This window comes from Myotis yumanensis, unplaced genomic scaffold (assembly GCF_028538775.1).
Source record: "Myotis yumanensis isolate MYYU_CA2020_CCGP unplaced genomic scaffold, mMyoYum1.0.hap1 SCAF_22, whole genome shotgun sequence".
NCBI classification, from domain to species: Eukaryota; Metazoa; Chordata; class Mammalia; order Chiroptera; family Vespertilionidae; genus Myotis; species Myotis yumanensis.
Window position 1 is genome coordinate 1,802,181 of NW_027223773.1, and position 12,417 is coordinate 1,814,597.

The 12,417-nt window shown below is 42.2% G+C and overlaps 1 protein-coding gene across 1 annotated transcript; it reads right to left on the reverse strand.

Annotated features, from left to right (window-relative positions):
* Positions 1-389: 389 nt before the first annotated feature.
* LOC138999211 (complement factor H-related protein 3-like) lies at positions 390-9,716 on the reverse strand. Its single transcript, XM_070401295.1, has 7 exons — positions 9,601-9,716; positions 7,863-8,036; positions 6,600-6,794; positions 4,957-5,127; positions 3,126-3,302; positions 2,735-2,917; positions 390-920 (listed from the first exon to the last, which is right to left on the reverse strand). The coding sequence occupies exons 1-7, from the start codon at positions 9,656-9,658 to the stop codon at positions 724-726; spliced, it is 1,155 nt and encodes a 384-aa protein (XP_070257396.1). The 5' UTR covers positions 9,659-9,716; the 3' UTR covers positions 390-723.
* Positions 9,717-12,417: the final 2,701 nt, after the last annotated feature.

Here is a 12,417-nt window from a genome sequence, read left to right on the forward strand (position 1 = left end):
CGATTCACGTCTGACTCCAGTAAGAGAATGTAGTAATGGGGTTATTTTCACTGACTATTGTAACATATGTTATCTATGTAGGCATAGTTGTTAATCCTCTCCTGAGGATATATTTTCCCATTGATTTTTAGAGAGAGTGTAAGGGAGGGAAGAAAGAGGAGAAAAAGAGAGAGAGAAAGAGAGAGAGAGAGAGAGAGATGTGAGAGAGATACATCGATTGCTTGCATTCTGCACACACACCACCTGGGACAGGGATCAAACCTGCAACACAGGTACATGCTCTTGACCAGGAATTGAGCCCCTTGTCTTCAGGTCAATGCTCTGATTACGGAACCACACCAGACAGGGCATTTTTAACGTGTAAATTTCTATTGTATGATTTCCCACAGTATATTCTCAGCTCACGTGTTTTGTTTGACCAGTTAAACATCCGATTCAATAGGCAGAAAGCCACACCGTTACCTCCATTGAAGTTTATTGCTCTATTGGCAAGTAGTCTAATCCCATGATGGTGAAGAATTATTGTCTTGGTACAAGTGTAAGTGATGATATGGTTGCGTTAACATCTTTGGGAGACGATTAAGTTGAAAAGGAGGCTAACGTATTGCTTTTTTGTCCTTTGAAATATAGTGGAAAAGAGCAGGAAATGCCAGAAGACTGGCAAGCTTTGAGGCAAAGAGCAGTAGGTGGGACTGGCCACATATTTGGGGCCACAGGGCTTCCTCATTTACACGTAGGGTACTCCATTTTCCCTTCCAGACACAAGGCTTGAAATGACTCCACTGACGTCACTGCCTTGAGTCCTGCTTTGCACTTAAAGTCAATACTATTCCCTGATTTTATAAAATAGGTTTTGTCATATTTCCCATTTAACTGTATGTTCTTTTCTTTCATGATTTTTTCTGATAATACACATGGATCTGAAAGTAGAAGAAATAAATAAAAGCAATTAGTAATATTTCTTTTTATAAACAAACTAGAGGCCCAGTGCACGATATTCGTACATGAGTAGGGTCCCTAGGCCTGACCGGCAATCAGGGCCTATCGGGGTCTAAGCCATAAGTTGGACAGCCCCCAAGGACAGATCCAAGGTTGGACATCCGGAGCTGCCAGAGGGATGTCTGACTGCCAGCTTAGGCCTGATCCCCCAAGGGATCAGGCCTAAGCTGGCAGGTGGACGTCCCCTGATGGGTCCTGGACTATGAGAGGGCATAGGATGGGCTGAGGCCCCCCTCCCCCCCACAAAGTGCACAAATTTTTGGGCAATGGGCTTCTAGTATTATAATAAAGTTTCAGACCTTTTCCTTTTTCTACGGGCAAACTGTTCTTTCACTGTAGAACTTAATACATGCTAAAATTTTTAATTTATATTTTAAAAAATGATATTTATGGGGTGATATAGGTGAATTATATTGTATAGGCTTTGAATGATTAATTCTATGAAACATTACCTATATATTGCATTGTGTGCCCATCACCCAAAATCAAATCATTTTTCACTGCCATGTATTTACCCTCTGCTACTGCCCCACCCACTTCGCCTCTGGTAACCACCACAGTGTGGTCTTTGTCTGTGAGATTTTGTTTCTTCTTCTTATTTGTTCATTTGTTGGTTTCAATTTTATATCCCACATATAAGTGAAATCAATGGTTCACATATTTTCTGTCTGACTTATTTCACTTAGCATGATATTCTCAAAGTCTATCCATGTTGCTGCATATGGCAATATTTCAACTCTTCTTATGTCAAAATTTGAAGATATCATGGACTCCTATTTCTCTTCTCTTGATGCAAGTATTTTATATTCTAGTTCAGCCATCACTGTCATAGATAAGGCTTTAGACATAGCTAAAAGTTCTGTTCCAACACATCCCATTAACTATTACATGATGAAACATGATAGAATAACCCAGATGACTCTTCATATCCAGATATTTTGAAATGTTTCCCAGTACATTCAGAAGTATACACTATGTGAGTTCCACACACCTGCCAAAACACATATTCTGATCTTCCCTTTCTAACTTTACTACTCCAAGCAAAATTTACCTCCTTGCTTTAATAGACCATATGTCTGTGTAATTTTTTACATGATGTTGGAGGTTGCCTTTGATGATCTTAAATGCTCTCTGCGTGTTTCAATTCCAAGACTCAAATACAGTCTTAGCTCCTTCACCGAACTGATTTGATGTTCCCAGATAATGAAGACTGCTTCCTATTCTAGGTTGTGGGAGCAGGTCTTGCTTGTGCTGGGAGACATGTGTTAGACATGTCCATCTACTCAATCATTTCAACTTCAGGTTTAGAATTTATCTTTGAAATGCAACACTTTCCCTCCCATAAAATCTAGGTTGGCACTATTTCTAGACTATTCTGACTTGGGTAAGGTAACTTTGATTTCCAGTCCTGGACTTACTGGGTTTGCTGTGATCTTCCGCAGAAGGGGACACATACACAGGAGAGGATGAGTCAGGTAGGGTCCACAGTGGGGTCAGCTAATGTATCAGAATCAGCCTCTCCCAATGTTCCTGTTTAAAGGACCTTTATCATTGTTCACATAGGGATTCTCCAGGCTCATAGCCCTACACACGAGTCTCCGAATGTGAAACATTGAGCAGGAGAGCTGTTGGTGAGCACAGTTCTAGACTCTGACTGCATGACTAGTAGACCACAGGCGAGCTCATCAACATCACCCTCATGGTCTCAGGATCCAGAAGAATCTTGAGAACTTACCTATGCACCTCGGGGGTTTGGACCACTTTCCATAACTACAGGTTACATATTTAGGACCCTGAATTTGATAGTACGCTTGGCATTGGTATTTCACTGTTGACCACGGCTGATACATTTTTAATGTGACGGAGGTGATGTCGCCATTGCTAATCCCTGGAGGAGGCCCACACTTGTCTGAAGATTCTGAAAAAGAGCATTTTAAATGTTGAAGAACAAATTGTAGTTTTGTTGAAAACTATTTCTATAAAGCTGCATAAGAAGTATTATCCTTATTTTGCATTTTAACCCTTGTGTGTTAAGAATGCCTTAGATCCCCACACTCAAGCAAGGACTCCATACATGTAGACTTTTCAATTCTTGGAAAAGGAAAAGCTGGAATCAAAAAACTTACTAAAACAGGTTGGCAAGTGGGACCAGCCGTCCTCACCACACACCATGGAACCCTTTTTGCTTCCATCTCTGTTTTCATAGCCATCCAGGCATTGGTAGTCCAACATGTCATCGGGTCGAAATGGTTTTCCAGTGATTATGGCTGTGGCATTCCCAAATATTGGCATGTCACAATGTTCTAAAGCAAAATAAAGGTGACCATTGTATTTCTAATGCCATATCATGTAGAATCCAGCTAAGAAAATCTCATCCTGGCAATACTAAACTTTACCATCAGTGTGTAGGTAAGTGATGTATCATCTGACAACTCTGATTCAGTGTGGTTCTGGCCTGGAAGAGTTATATAACATGAAGGATAGATTTCCTTACTCATCCTTTTTTCCTACCTTTCAAAACCTCTAAATACAGGTTAGGAACCTTTGGTCTGACCTATTTTTAACTGTGATATGTCACTGGCTGTTACTAAATTACACTACTATCATGATATGATGCTATCATTTGAAGGACAACACCATTTGAGAATGTAAGAGGCAATGTATGTATTTACATAGCAGACATACTAACACTAAGAGTGTGAGTCTTAGAGAAAGACTGTAGTCCTTGGATATATGACCCATGTGTTTATATAAAACACCCTCCTTTCCCTAATGATTCCCAGAACTGAAAGTTTATCCACACTGATTTTAAAAAGGAATTGCAAAGGGTACAGCTTTTTCACTAAAGGGAGTCCATGAAATGGAGAACAATATTTTTAAATGTAAGAACTGATATCTCTTTGTGTGCTTTTTAAGTTAATTTGCCCGCTTTCTATTGCATATAGTTTAGTTTAATATCTATAAATGTTCTTAGTCTGAGTGAATTAATAGTAAGTATTTCAACCCGTGTACCGGGTGTAGGGAAAGCAGGATGAAGAGGCTCCTTTAGGTGCTCAGGCTGTTGTTACCACGGCGCTCAGTAGATTCCTGAATTCCCAGTTCAAGTCAGTGATCACTGCTTTGATACACACGTGTAAGAACACTCCATTGAAAGATCAGCTCTATTATATCCTGATGTATAATTCCATGTTCATAACAATTATTCTCTTATTTCTAAACACCCACAAAATGACTTATAGAATCCTGTGTACTTAACATGTAAAAGACAGATATGACTGCATATGAGAATCTTCATTTATATCCTCATAGCATGAACACATACAATCATAGGTGAAATGGTTGACAGCAATATATATATTGACATTGGGCAAGAGGAGTATTCATTTTTATTTTTTTAATTTATTTTTTAAAAATATATTTTATTGATTTTTTACAGAGAGGAAGGGAGAGGGATAGAGAGTTAGAAACATCGATGAGAGAGAAACATCGATCAGCTGCCTCCTGCACATCTCCTACCGGGGATGTGCCCGCAACCCAGGTACATGCCCTTGACCGGAATCGAACCTGGGACCCTTCAGTCCGCAGGCTGACGCTCTGTCCACTGAGCCAAACCGGTTTCGGCGAGGAGTATTCATTTTTAATTTAAATGACATTTTCGATGCTTCTTCAATGAACACATACAGTACATGGTCTTAATCTGTTTCACTCAACAGTATTTCACAATATTCATGACTGATTGCTCACTGTCACTGACTGCAATAAATTAACGACCTATTTGTTATCAAAAATTTAAAACTCTGCACACACATTTGGAACAGGAAATGAAGTTGGCCTTTGTCTTAAAGCCAAGAAGGCCTGGCACATTCACCTTGAGAGTTGACACATTAAACTTTCCATGGTGATACGTGTGGTTTTAGAAAATCGCAAATGGACTGGACATCAGGGAGGTTCACTTACTGATGCATCTGGGAGGCGAGGACCAGCCATTCTCCGTACAGGTCACTGTGCTCTGTGGGTCTGAGAGACTGTAGCCGGGATCGCAATCAATTTTGATAGACTGTCCCTGTAACAATCTTTGTTCTTTAGATGGAGAACGTACATGTTCCAAATCATCGAAAACACACTTTCCTGAGGATTACACAATGATCAGAAAAACGAATAAATGTAGTCATAGATTAAAAATCATCTTTACAATCTTTTTTTAAATATTTTTTTTATTGCTTAAATTATTACAAAGAGTATTACATATTTCTCCTTTTTTTCCCCCGCCCTTGACAATCCCCTGGCCTCCCCTACCCCCCAGTGTCTTATGTCCATTGGCTATGCTTATATGCATGCATACAAGTCGTTCGGTTGATCTCTTACCACCCCCCCTACCCCGCCCCCACCCCCCCCCCTCCCCGGCCTTCCTGCTGTAGTTTGACAGAGTTGCCTCGAACAGACTGTCATCTTTACAATCTTCTTTATTTATTTATTTTTAAAGTTCTGTGACCATTTACTTGCTCTTTGGCCGTGGCCCCGCCCCTGGCCCGCCCCCCCCCCCCCCCCCCCCCCCCCCCGCAACCACCAGTCCATAGTTTTCAATCTCTCTTCTCCGCAGACTACTGGTCAACCCAATCACTCACCTACCGCTAGAGTCAAAGTCCGGGCGGCCAAGACATCTGGTCTACCCAATCTCTCCTCATTATGGCCAGAGACTAAGTCCAGGCTCAGCCATCTGGTCGACCAGAGCCACCAAGCAACATTTCTCCTGGCCGCCCATTGTGGGGGAGTGCTGGTCGACAGCTGGGGGAGCCGGCCCTTGGCCCCACTTGGAAAGGGATGGCATCCGCCGTCACCCACCCCCTCCTCCCTGCCCAGCCCGGGCCCCAAGGCCACAGTGGGATTCGGGAGAGGAGGCCACAGCTGGCTGGTCTGGGCGCGAAAGGAAGGTGAATGGACGCGGATGCCGAAGCCATTCCCCTCCCCTTCCTTCCCTTGGTTGCCCGGAGGGGGATGGCCGCCCCTGCCTGGGAAGGAAGAGAGGCCAGAGGGAGACAAACCCTTGTGTCCAGGGCTGACTTTCAATAGATCACAGGAGGGAGCTGCTCTGCTACCTAGGAAACCCCGACCTAGAAGCCTGTGGTTTAGGAAAGGCTTAGCACCAGGTTCCCCCAAATGTGGGTTCCCTGAAGGGCAAGGGGGCGGCCCCCCTTACCGACCACACCCCGTTTCCCAGGATGAAGGGCTCTCCGCACTGGACCTCCGTTACAATCTTTAAACTAGAATGTATAAGCACTCCAACAGGCAGCTTAAGTACAACGAAAGTTGCTAGTAAATGTGTTTGAAAAAGAAAACCAAGATTGAAGATGATTTATCTGTAGTTTTCACAATTAAACTATGAATAAATGATATCAACATTGTAATAAAGTCTTTTTTTTTTTTCATCTCCCATGTTTTTAATGAGGGACCTTTCGTAAAAGAAAATATCTGTATTGGTCTTTCTGCTCATAGAACTCTTCCCTTGACCTATTTTTCCCACACAGGCTTAGCGGTGCTCATGTGTTGCTCTCTGAACTCTGAACTATTGCCACGTGCACAACACAGAGAGGTTCACTTACTGCTGCAGGGCACTTCCGGGGTCCATCCGTCTTGTGTGCAAGTAATGTAATGCCAGAAATCTTCAGGAGGAGTCACATAGTTTTCATCACAGGAATAGTAAAACCATTGTTTTATCGGTGCTGGGAAGTATGATTTATATTTGTCTTCCTTGTATAGGAGTCCATGCTTTATTTCTGGAAATTCACAGGGATTTACTAGCAATTAAAACAAACAAAACACAGTACAAGTAATGTTTTACCTTAATAAAAATGTAATGAGAGATACATTGTTTCATTGATGAATTATATTCTCATATGCACCTAATTACACTCACTGCATTAGGCTTTCTAGGACAAGAAAAATTATACTCTTCAGATGGTGTGAATAACACTTGTTTTCTGATCATTTCACAATATTTACAAATATCAAATCATTATCTACATCATGATTACTTAAATGATATTTTATCTACATAAATCATCACTCTCCTTGTCATTGTTATGGACACTGAGCTCTGTGTCACAGTGGTCATGGCCTCCTCTTTTAAGGCACCTGACTGTCCACATTCATTTGACCTTGGCCTTGAATGAACACTGGGCCACTGACCTGTTATGTGTGTCCTTTCATTTGTCATCCATGGAAGATCCAGCTGAAGTGTGGGCCCCTTTTCCAATGAGCTGATACACAAGGAGCAGCAATGAGATTGTAGAGACAGAAAACACTGGAAAAGGGGCAGCCCCCCAGGAATGAAGTGCCCTGTGGACTGAGGGGCGTGTGTGACAGGTGGGGCTTTAGAAAGTGCACAATGTCTCCCACATTCATCCCCTCACACAAGGGAGCCCCGTGCCCCTCCCTTGAGTGAAGGTCGAAACCAAAGACTGCCTTGAAGCCCTCTGCTTTACCTTCTCAGTGAGGCAAAGATTTGGACCTCTTAGGTCCCCTTTATTTTTTAATTTTTAGTTTTTTAAATTGATTTCAGAGAGGAAGGGAAAGGGGAGAGAGAGAAGAGAGAGAAAGATAGATAGATAGATAGATAGATAGATAGAGACACATCAATGAACAGAGAGGATCATTGATCTGCTGCCTCCTGCAATACCCCACACTAGGGATTGAGCCCCCAAACTGGGCAAGTTCCTTGACTAAGAATTGAACCATGACCTCCTAGTTCACAGGTCAATGCTCAACCCCTGAGCCACGCTGGTCAGATGGATCCCCTGTATTTTTAAGTTTAAGAGAAGTAATTGCAGAATTAAGAAGCAGGTGAAGATATGGAGGGAACTTACAGCTACATCTTGGAGGAGGATCCCAGCCTTTGTCAGTACATGTTGCAGTATTTCCCCGGGAGGAAGGGAAGAAGCCACTTGTACAGTAGTACGTGATTTCTTGTCCCAGTCCGTAATTGGTCCTTTTAGGAAGGTAGTGACTGTTTGCAATTCTTGGCGGGTCACATGCTATTTCTGAAAAGTAAAAGGACATGCGCATTATGCAGAAATCACATGAAAATCATCAAGGACATGAGAATAAAGCAAATATCATGTTTTTGTTCTTTCCAAAGGGTAAAAGGGCATTCAAACAAGCACCCTGTCCTTACATATATATCAGCAACGATTATATTAAAACTAGTAGAAAATATATGTGACCTTCTAGACACAAGTGTTCAGTAAATTATGTCTCCAGAGGTTGATGTTAATTGACACTAACCTCAAATGAACCTGAAAAAAAATGTTCATTTTTTTTGCCAGGCCGGTGTGGCTTGGGGGTTGAGTATTGACCTATGAACCAAGAAATCATGGTTCAATTCCTGGTCAGGGCACATGCCTGGTTGGGGCCTTGATCCCAAGGAGGGGGTGTGAAGGAGGGAGCGCATCAAGGATTCTTTTTCATTCATCATTGATGTTTCTACTCTCTCTCCCTTTCCCTTTCTCTCTGAAGTCAATAAACTATATTTTAAAAATAAAAAGTACATTTATTTTCTCTCACATTTTAATCTGCTATATCTATAAATCAGATTTTCCTGTTACCAGTGCAGTCCAGTCTACATATCTTAGTTTTCACTTCATAATGTAGCTACACTTAACACCAATGTATGAAGTCAAAAGCCAGGAGACACATATAAAAGCACAGGTTTCCCGAAGAGACCAACCAAATACTATTGGGAGAATTTTGTTAGATTAATTAAGAATAGAAGAACTTCTGGTGGTTGCTTGCAATCAGTGGACATAAATCTCTTGACAAATTGTAATTCCCTACTCTCATCATCTCCATGAAAGAAAATGGTGCTGTTAAAACATTGCCAGGGCAGGTGCCTCTATACAAAAGAGTAACAGCTGAGACTGTACAAACCCGTGAGGCCACATTGTTCCTACTGTTAGAAGCCATCATTAAGATTTGGGGTAAGAATAATAATCCCACATTGGCACTCCCTGTTGTGAATCAGTAGAAACATCCAGTTTGCACAGGGACGGATGAATTGGGTCAAAGGTGGTTTTTAATTAGCCGGTCTTGATACTTTTCATCATTCCTGCTAATGACTTATTGTGAGAGATTGTCCCTAATGAATGCAGAGACCAAAGTGTTGGTAAATTACCCTCCAATAGCCCATAGCTGGTGGGCTTGACTCCTGGTCAAGGGCACACATGTCTCAGAGGCAGTTTCCATCCAAGGCCCTGGTTGGTACTTGGGGAAGAGGCACCCAGTCTCTCTCACATTGATGTCTCTCTCTGCCTCTCCCTCTACCTTTTTCCCTCTCTCTTTCTACCTCTCCCTCTCCCTTTTTTCTCTCTCTTTCTCCCTCTCTCTCTACCCTTTTTTCTCTCTCTTTCTACCTCTCCCTCTACCCTTTTCTCTCTCTCTCTCTCTCCCTTCTCCCTGCTATCCTCTCTCACTCTAAAGATCAATCGAGAGAGGATTGAAAGATCAATCTTCGTGTGAGGATTAAAAAAAAAAAAACCTTAAAGACACATGATAAAGGTCAAATGCTACTTAAGAAGGAGCTAAATATTCCCATCAGTTTCAACTCACCTTGTCCACGAGCCCAGGAGACCCACAGGGTGAGGATGACCTTGACTAGTAACTGCATGGTGGGCTCCCCGGGTGTGTTAGCACAGATCGTCCAACGCTGCTGTTTGGGGTTTCAAATGAGCCCTTACCAAGTGTGAGTGAGACCTCGGATTTAAGTGAAATAGCAGGATGGATGGTAGTTGACTGAGGTCACTTGGTAGATATCAAATTTCAGAGTTTTGGAATATCTGTAAATTTTCGTGAGTGATTTCACAGTGAATCATTTCTTGACTTCATTCCCTGACATGTACTTGTACAAATTTCCTTAGAAAAGTAATAAACTGGACCCAAAAGTGATATAAAACAATTTTCTTTAAGTGAAACCTTCTTGAGGATGGGTGAGGTTCGTTCTCAGCCAGGAGATTCACGTGGGAATAGCTCTGACTGCCTGTCCCTGTGATGACCTCTCATCCTCTTGTTGCTCTCACCCGACTGCAGTCCTTAGGGGTCTATGGACACCAGTCAGTGTGTCACACAGTGTAGGGTCCTGTCTGTAGGACAGCACTGATTTTTTTTGTAAACTCACAACAGACCACACCACCAAGTCCAAGAATTTCAGCACATTCTTCGCATTCAGTATTTTCCACATGTTTTATTTCCCTTTAGAGAAGGAGGCAGAGAGAGAGACAGAAACATCTACAAGGAGAAACATCTACCTGCTGCCTCCTGTACCCCCTCTACTTGGGAATGAGACCATAACCCTGGCATGTGCCCTCACAGAGCCACACTGGCAGCCTAGGCACCTTCTCTTTGAGGGAACAACATATTCAGAGGCACGCCATGGAGAAAATGAGAAGCATAAAGTCTAACCCATATTGACTTAGGATCAGGGAAATTGTTCATTGACCAGATTAGTTAAGATTTGTAGCTTTAAAATAACTGATTATTTTTGTCAAATAGAAGAGCAAAGCTTCGACTCTGTCAAACAGTTCAAACCCTACAGGTGGAGACAATGAAAACTGCCTTTCTTCCTCACAACAAGTATTCTTCAGTCCAAGATTCACCTCTGACTCCAGTTAGAGAATGTAGGAAGGGGAGGAGGAGAGATGGAGGGAGGGAGAGGAAGGGAAAAGGAGAGGGAGCGAAAACATTGATGTGAGAGAGACACATCAATTGCTTGCATCCTGCACACCCTCCAATTGGGACTGTGATCAAACCTGCAACTCAGGTGCATGCCCTTGATCAGGAGTCTAACCCCAGACCATTTGGTACTCAAGCCAAGGCTGTGACCACTTGACCACACCAGAAAGGACAATTTTAACACATACCTTTTTATTGTACGATTTCCCACAGTATATTCTAAGCTCCCATGTTTTGTTTGACTGGTTAACCATCTGATTGAGTATGCAGAGAGCCACACGGTTACGCCCATTGCTGTTTATTGCCCTACTGCCAAGTATTCTAATCTCATGAGAGTGAAGAATTATTGTCTTGGTACAAGTGTAAGTGATGATATGGTTGCGTTAACAACTTTGGGAGAAGATTAAGTTGAAAAGGAGGCTAACATATTGCTTTTATGTCCTTTGAAATATAGTGGAAAAGAGCAGGAAATGCCAGAAGACTGGCAAGCTTTGAGGCAAAGAGCAGTGGGTGGGACTGGCCACATATTTGGGGCCACAGGGCTTCTTCATTCACATCTTTCCCTTTTAACTGTATGTTCTTTTCATTCATGATTTTCCCCATATTAAACATGGATGTGAAAGTAGAAGAAATAAATAAAATTAAGTGATAATCTTTCTTTTTATAAACAAATAAAGTTTCAACCCAATGGCTAGCTTAGAAGACAAAATAATGGAAACAGCGAATGTATTTGTACATCACCTGTGTGGGTGCCCAACATCCCAGAGACAGAGAGCCGAGGCCCTGGGTTCACACTGCAGGGTCCACATTCATCGTCCACCTGATGAGCGCTGTGACCTTGGACAGGTGTGCCTGACCTTCCCTTCCCCTCAGCTTCCTGGTGTGTGAGGAGGAGCAGCTGCCCCCTGAGGAGCTGTGAGGGCCCACGGACCCGGGCGGAGAACAGGACTCGGCCCACATTGATGATGTGCATTAGCTCTTTCGATTACTTCATCCTCTAAGCTAGTCATTGGGTTGCAGGTTTATTTGTTTATAAAAGGAAAGATTACTAATTGTTTTTATTCATTTCGTCTGCTTTCAGATCCAGGTGTAATATCAGAAGAAATCATGAATGAAAACAACATATGGTTAAAAGGGAACGATGACAAAACCTATGCAAAAGCAGGGGATATCATTGAATTTATGTGCAAATCAGGATACAAGGCGGTGACATCAGAGGAGTCATTTCAAGCCAAGTGTCGGGAAGGGACAGTGAAGTTCCCAATATGTGAATAAAGAAGCCCTGTTGCCCAAATATGTGGCCAGTCCCACCTACTGCTCTTTGCCTCAAAGCTTGCCAGTCTTCTGGCATTTCCTGCTCTTTTCCACTATATTTCAAAGGACATAAAGGCAATGTGTTAGCCTCTTTTTAAACTTAATCTTCTCCCAAAATTGTTAACGCAACTATATCATCGCTTACACTTGTACCAAGACAATAATTCTTCACCATCCTGGGATTAGACTACTTGTCAATAGAGCAATAAACAGCAATGGAGGTACAGTGTGACTTTCTGCCTATTGAATTGAATGTTTAACCAGTCAAACAAAACACATGAGCTTCGAATATACTGTGGAAATTACATAATCAAAAAATTATATGTTAAAATTGTCCTTGTGGTTCAGTGGTCAGAGTGTTGGTCCAAAGACTAGAGGGTTCAA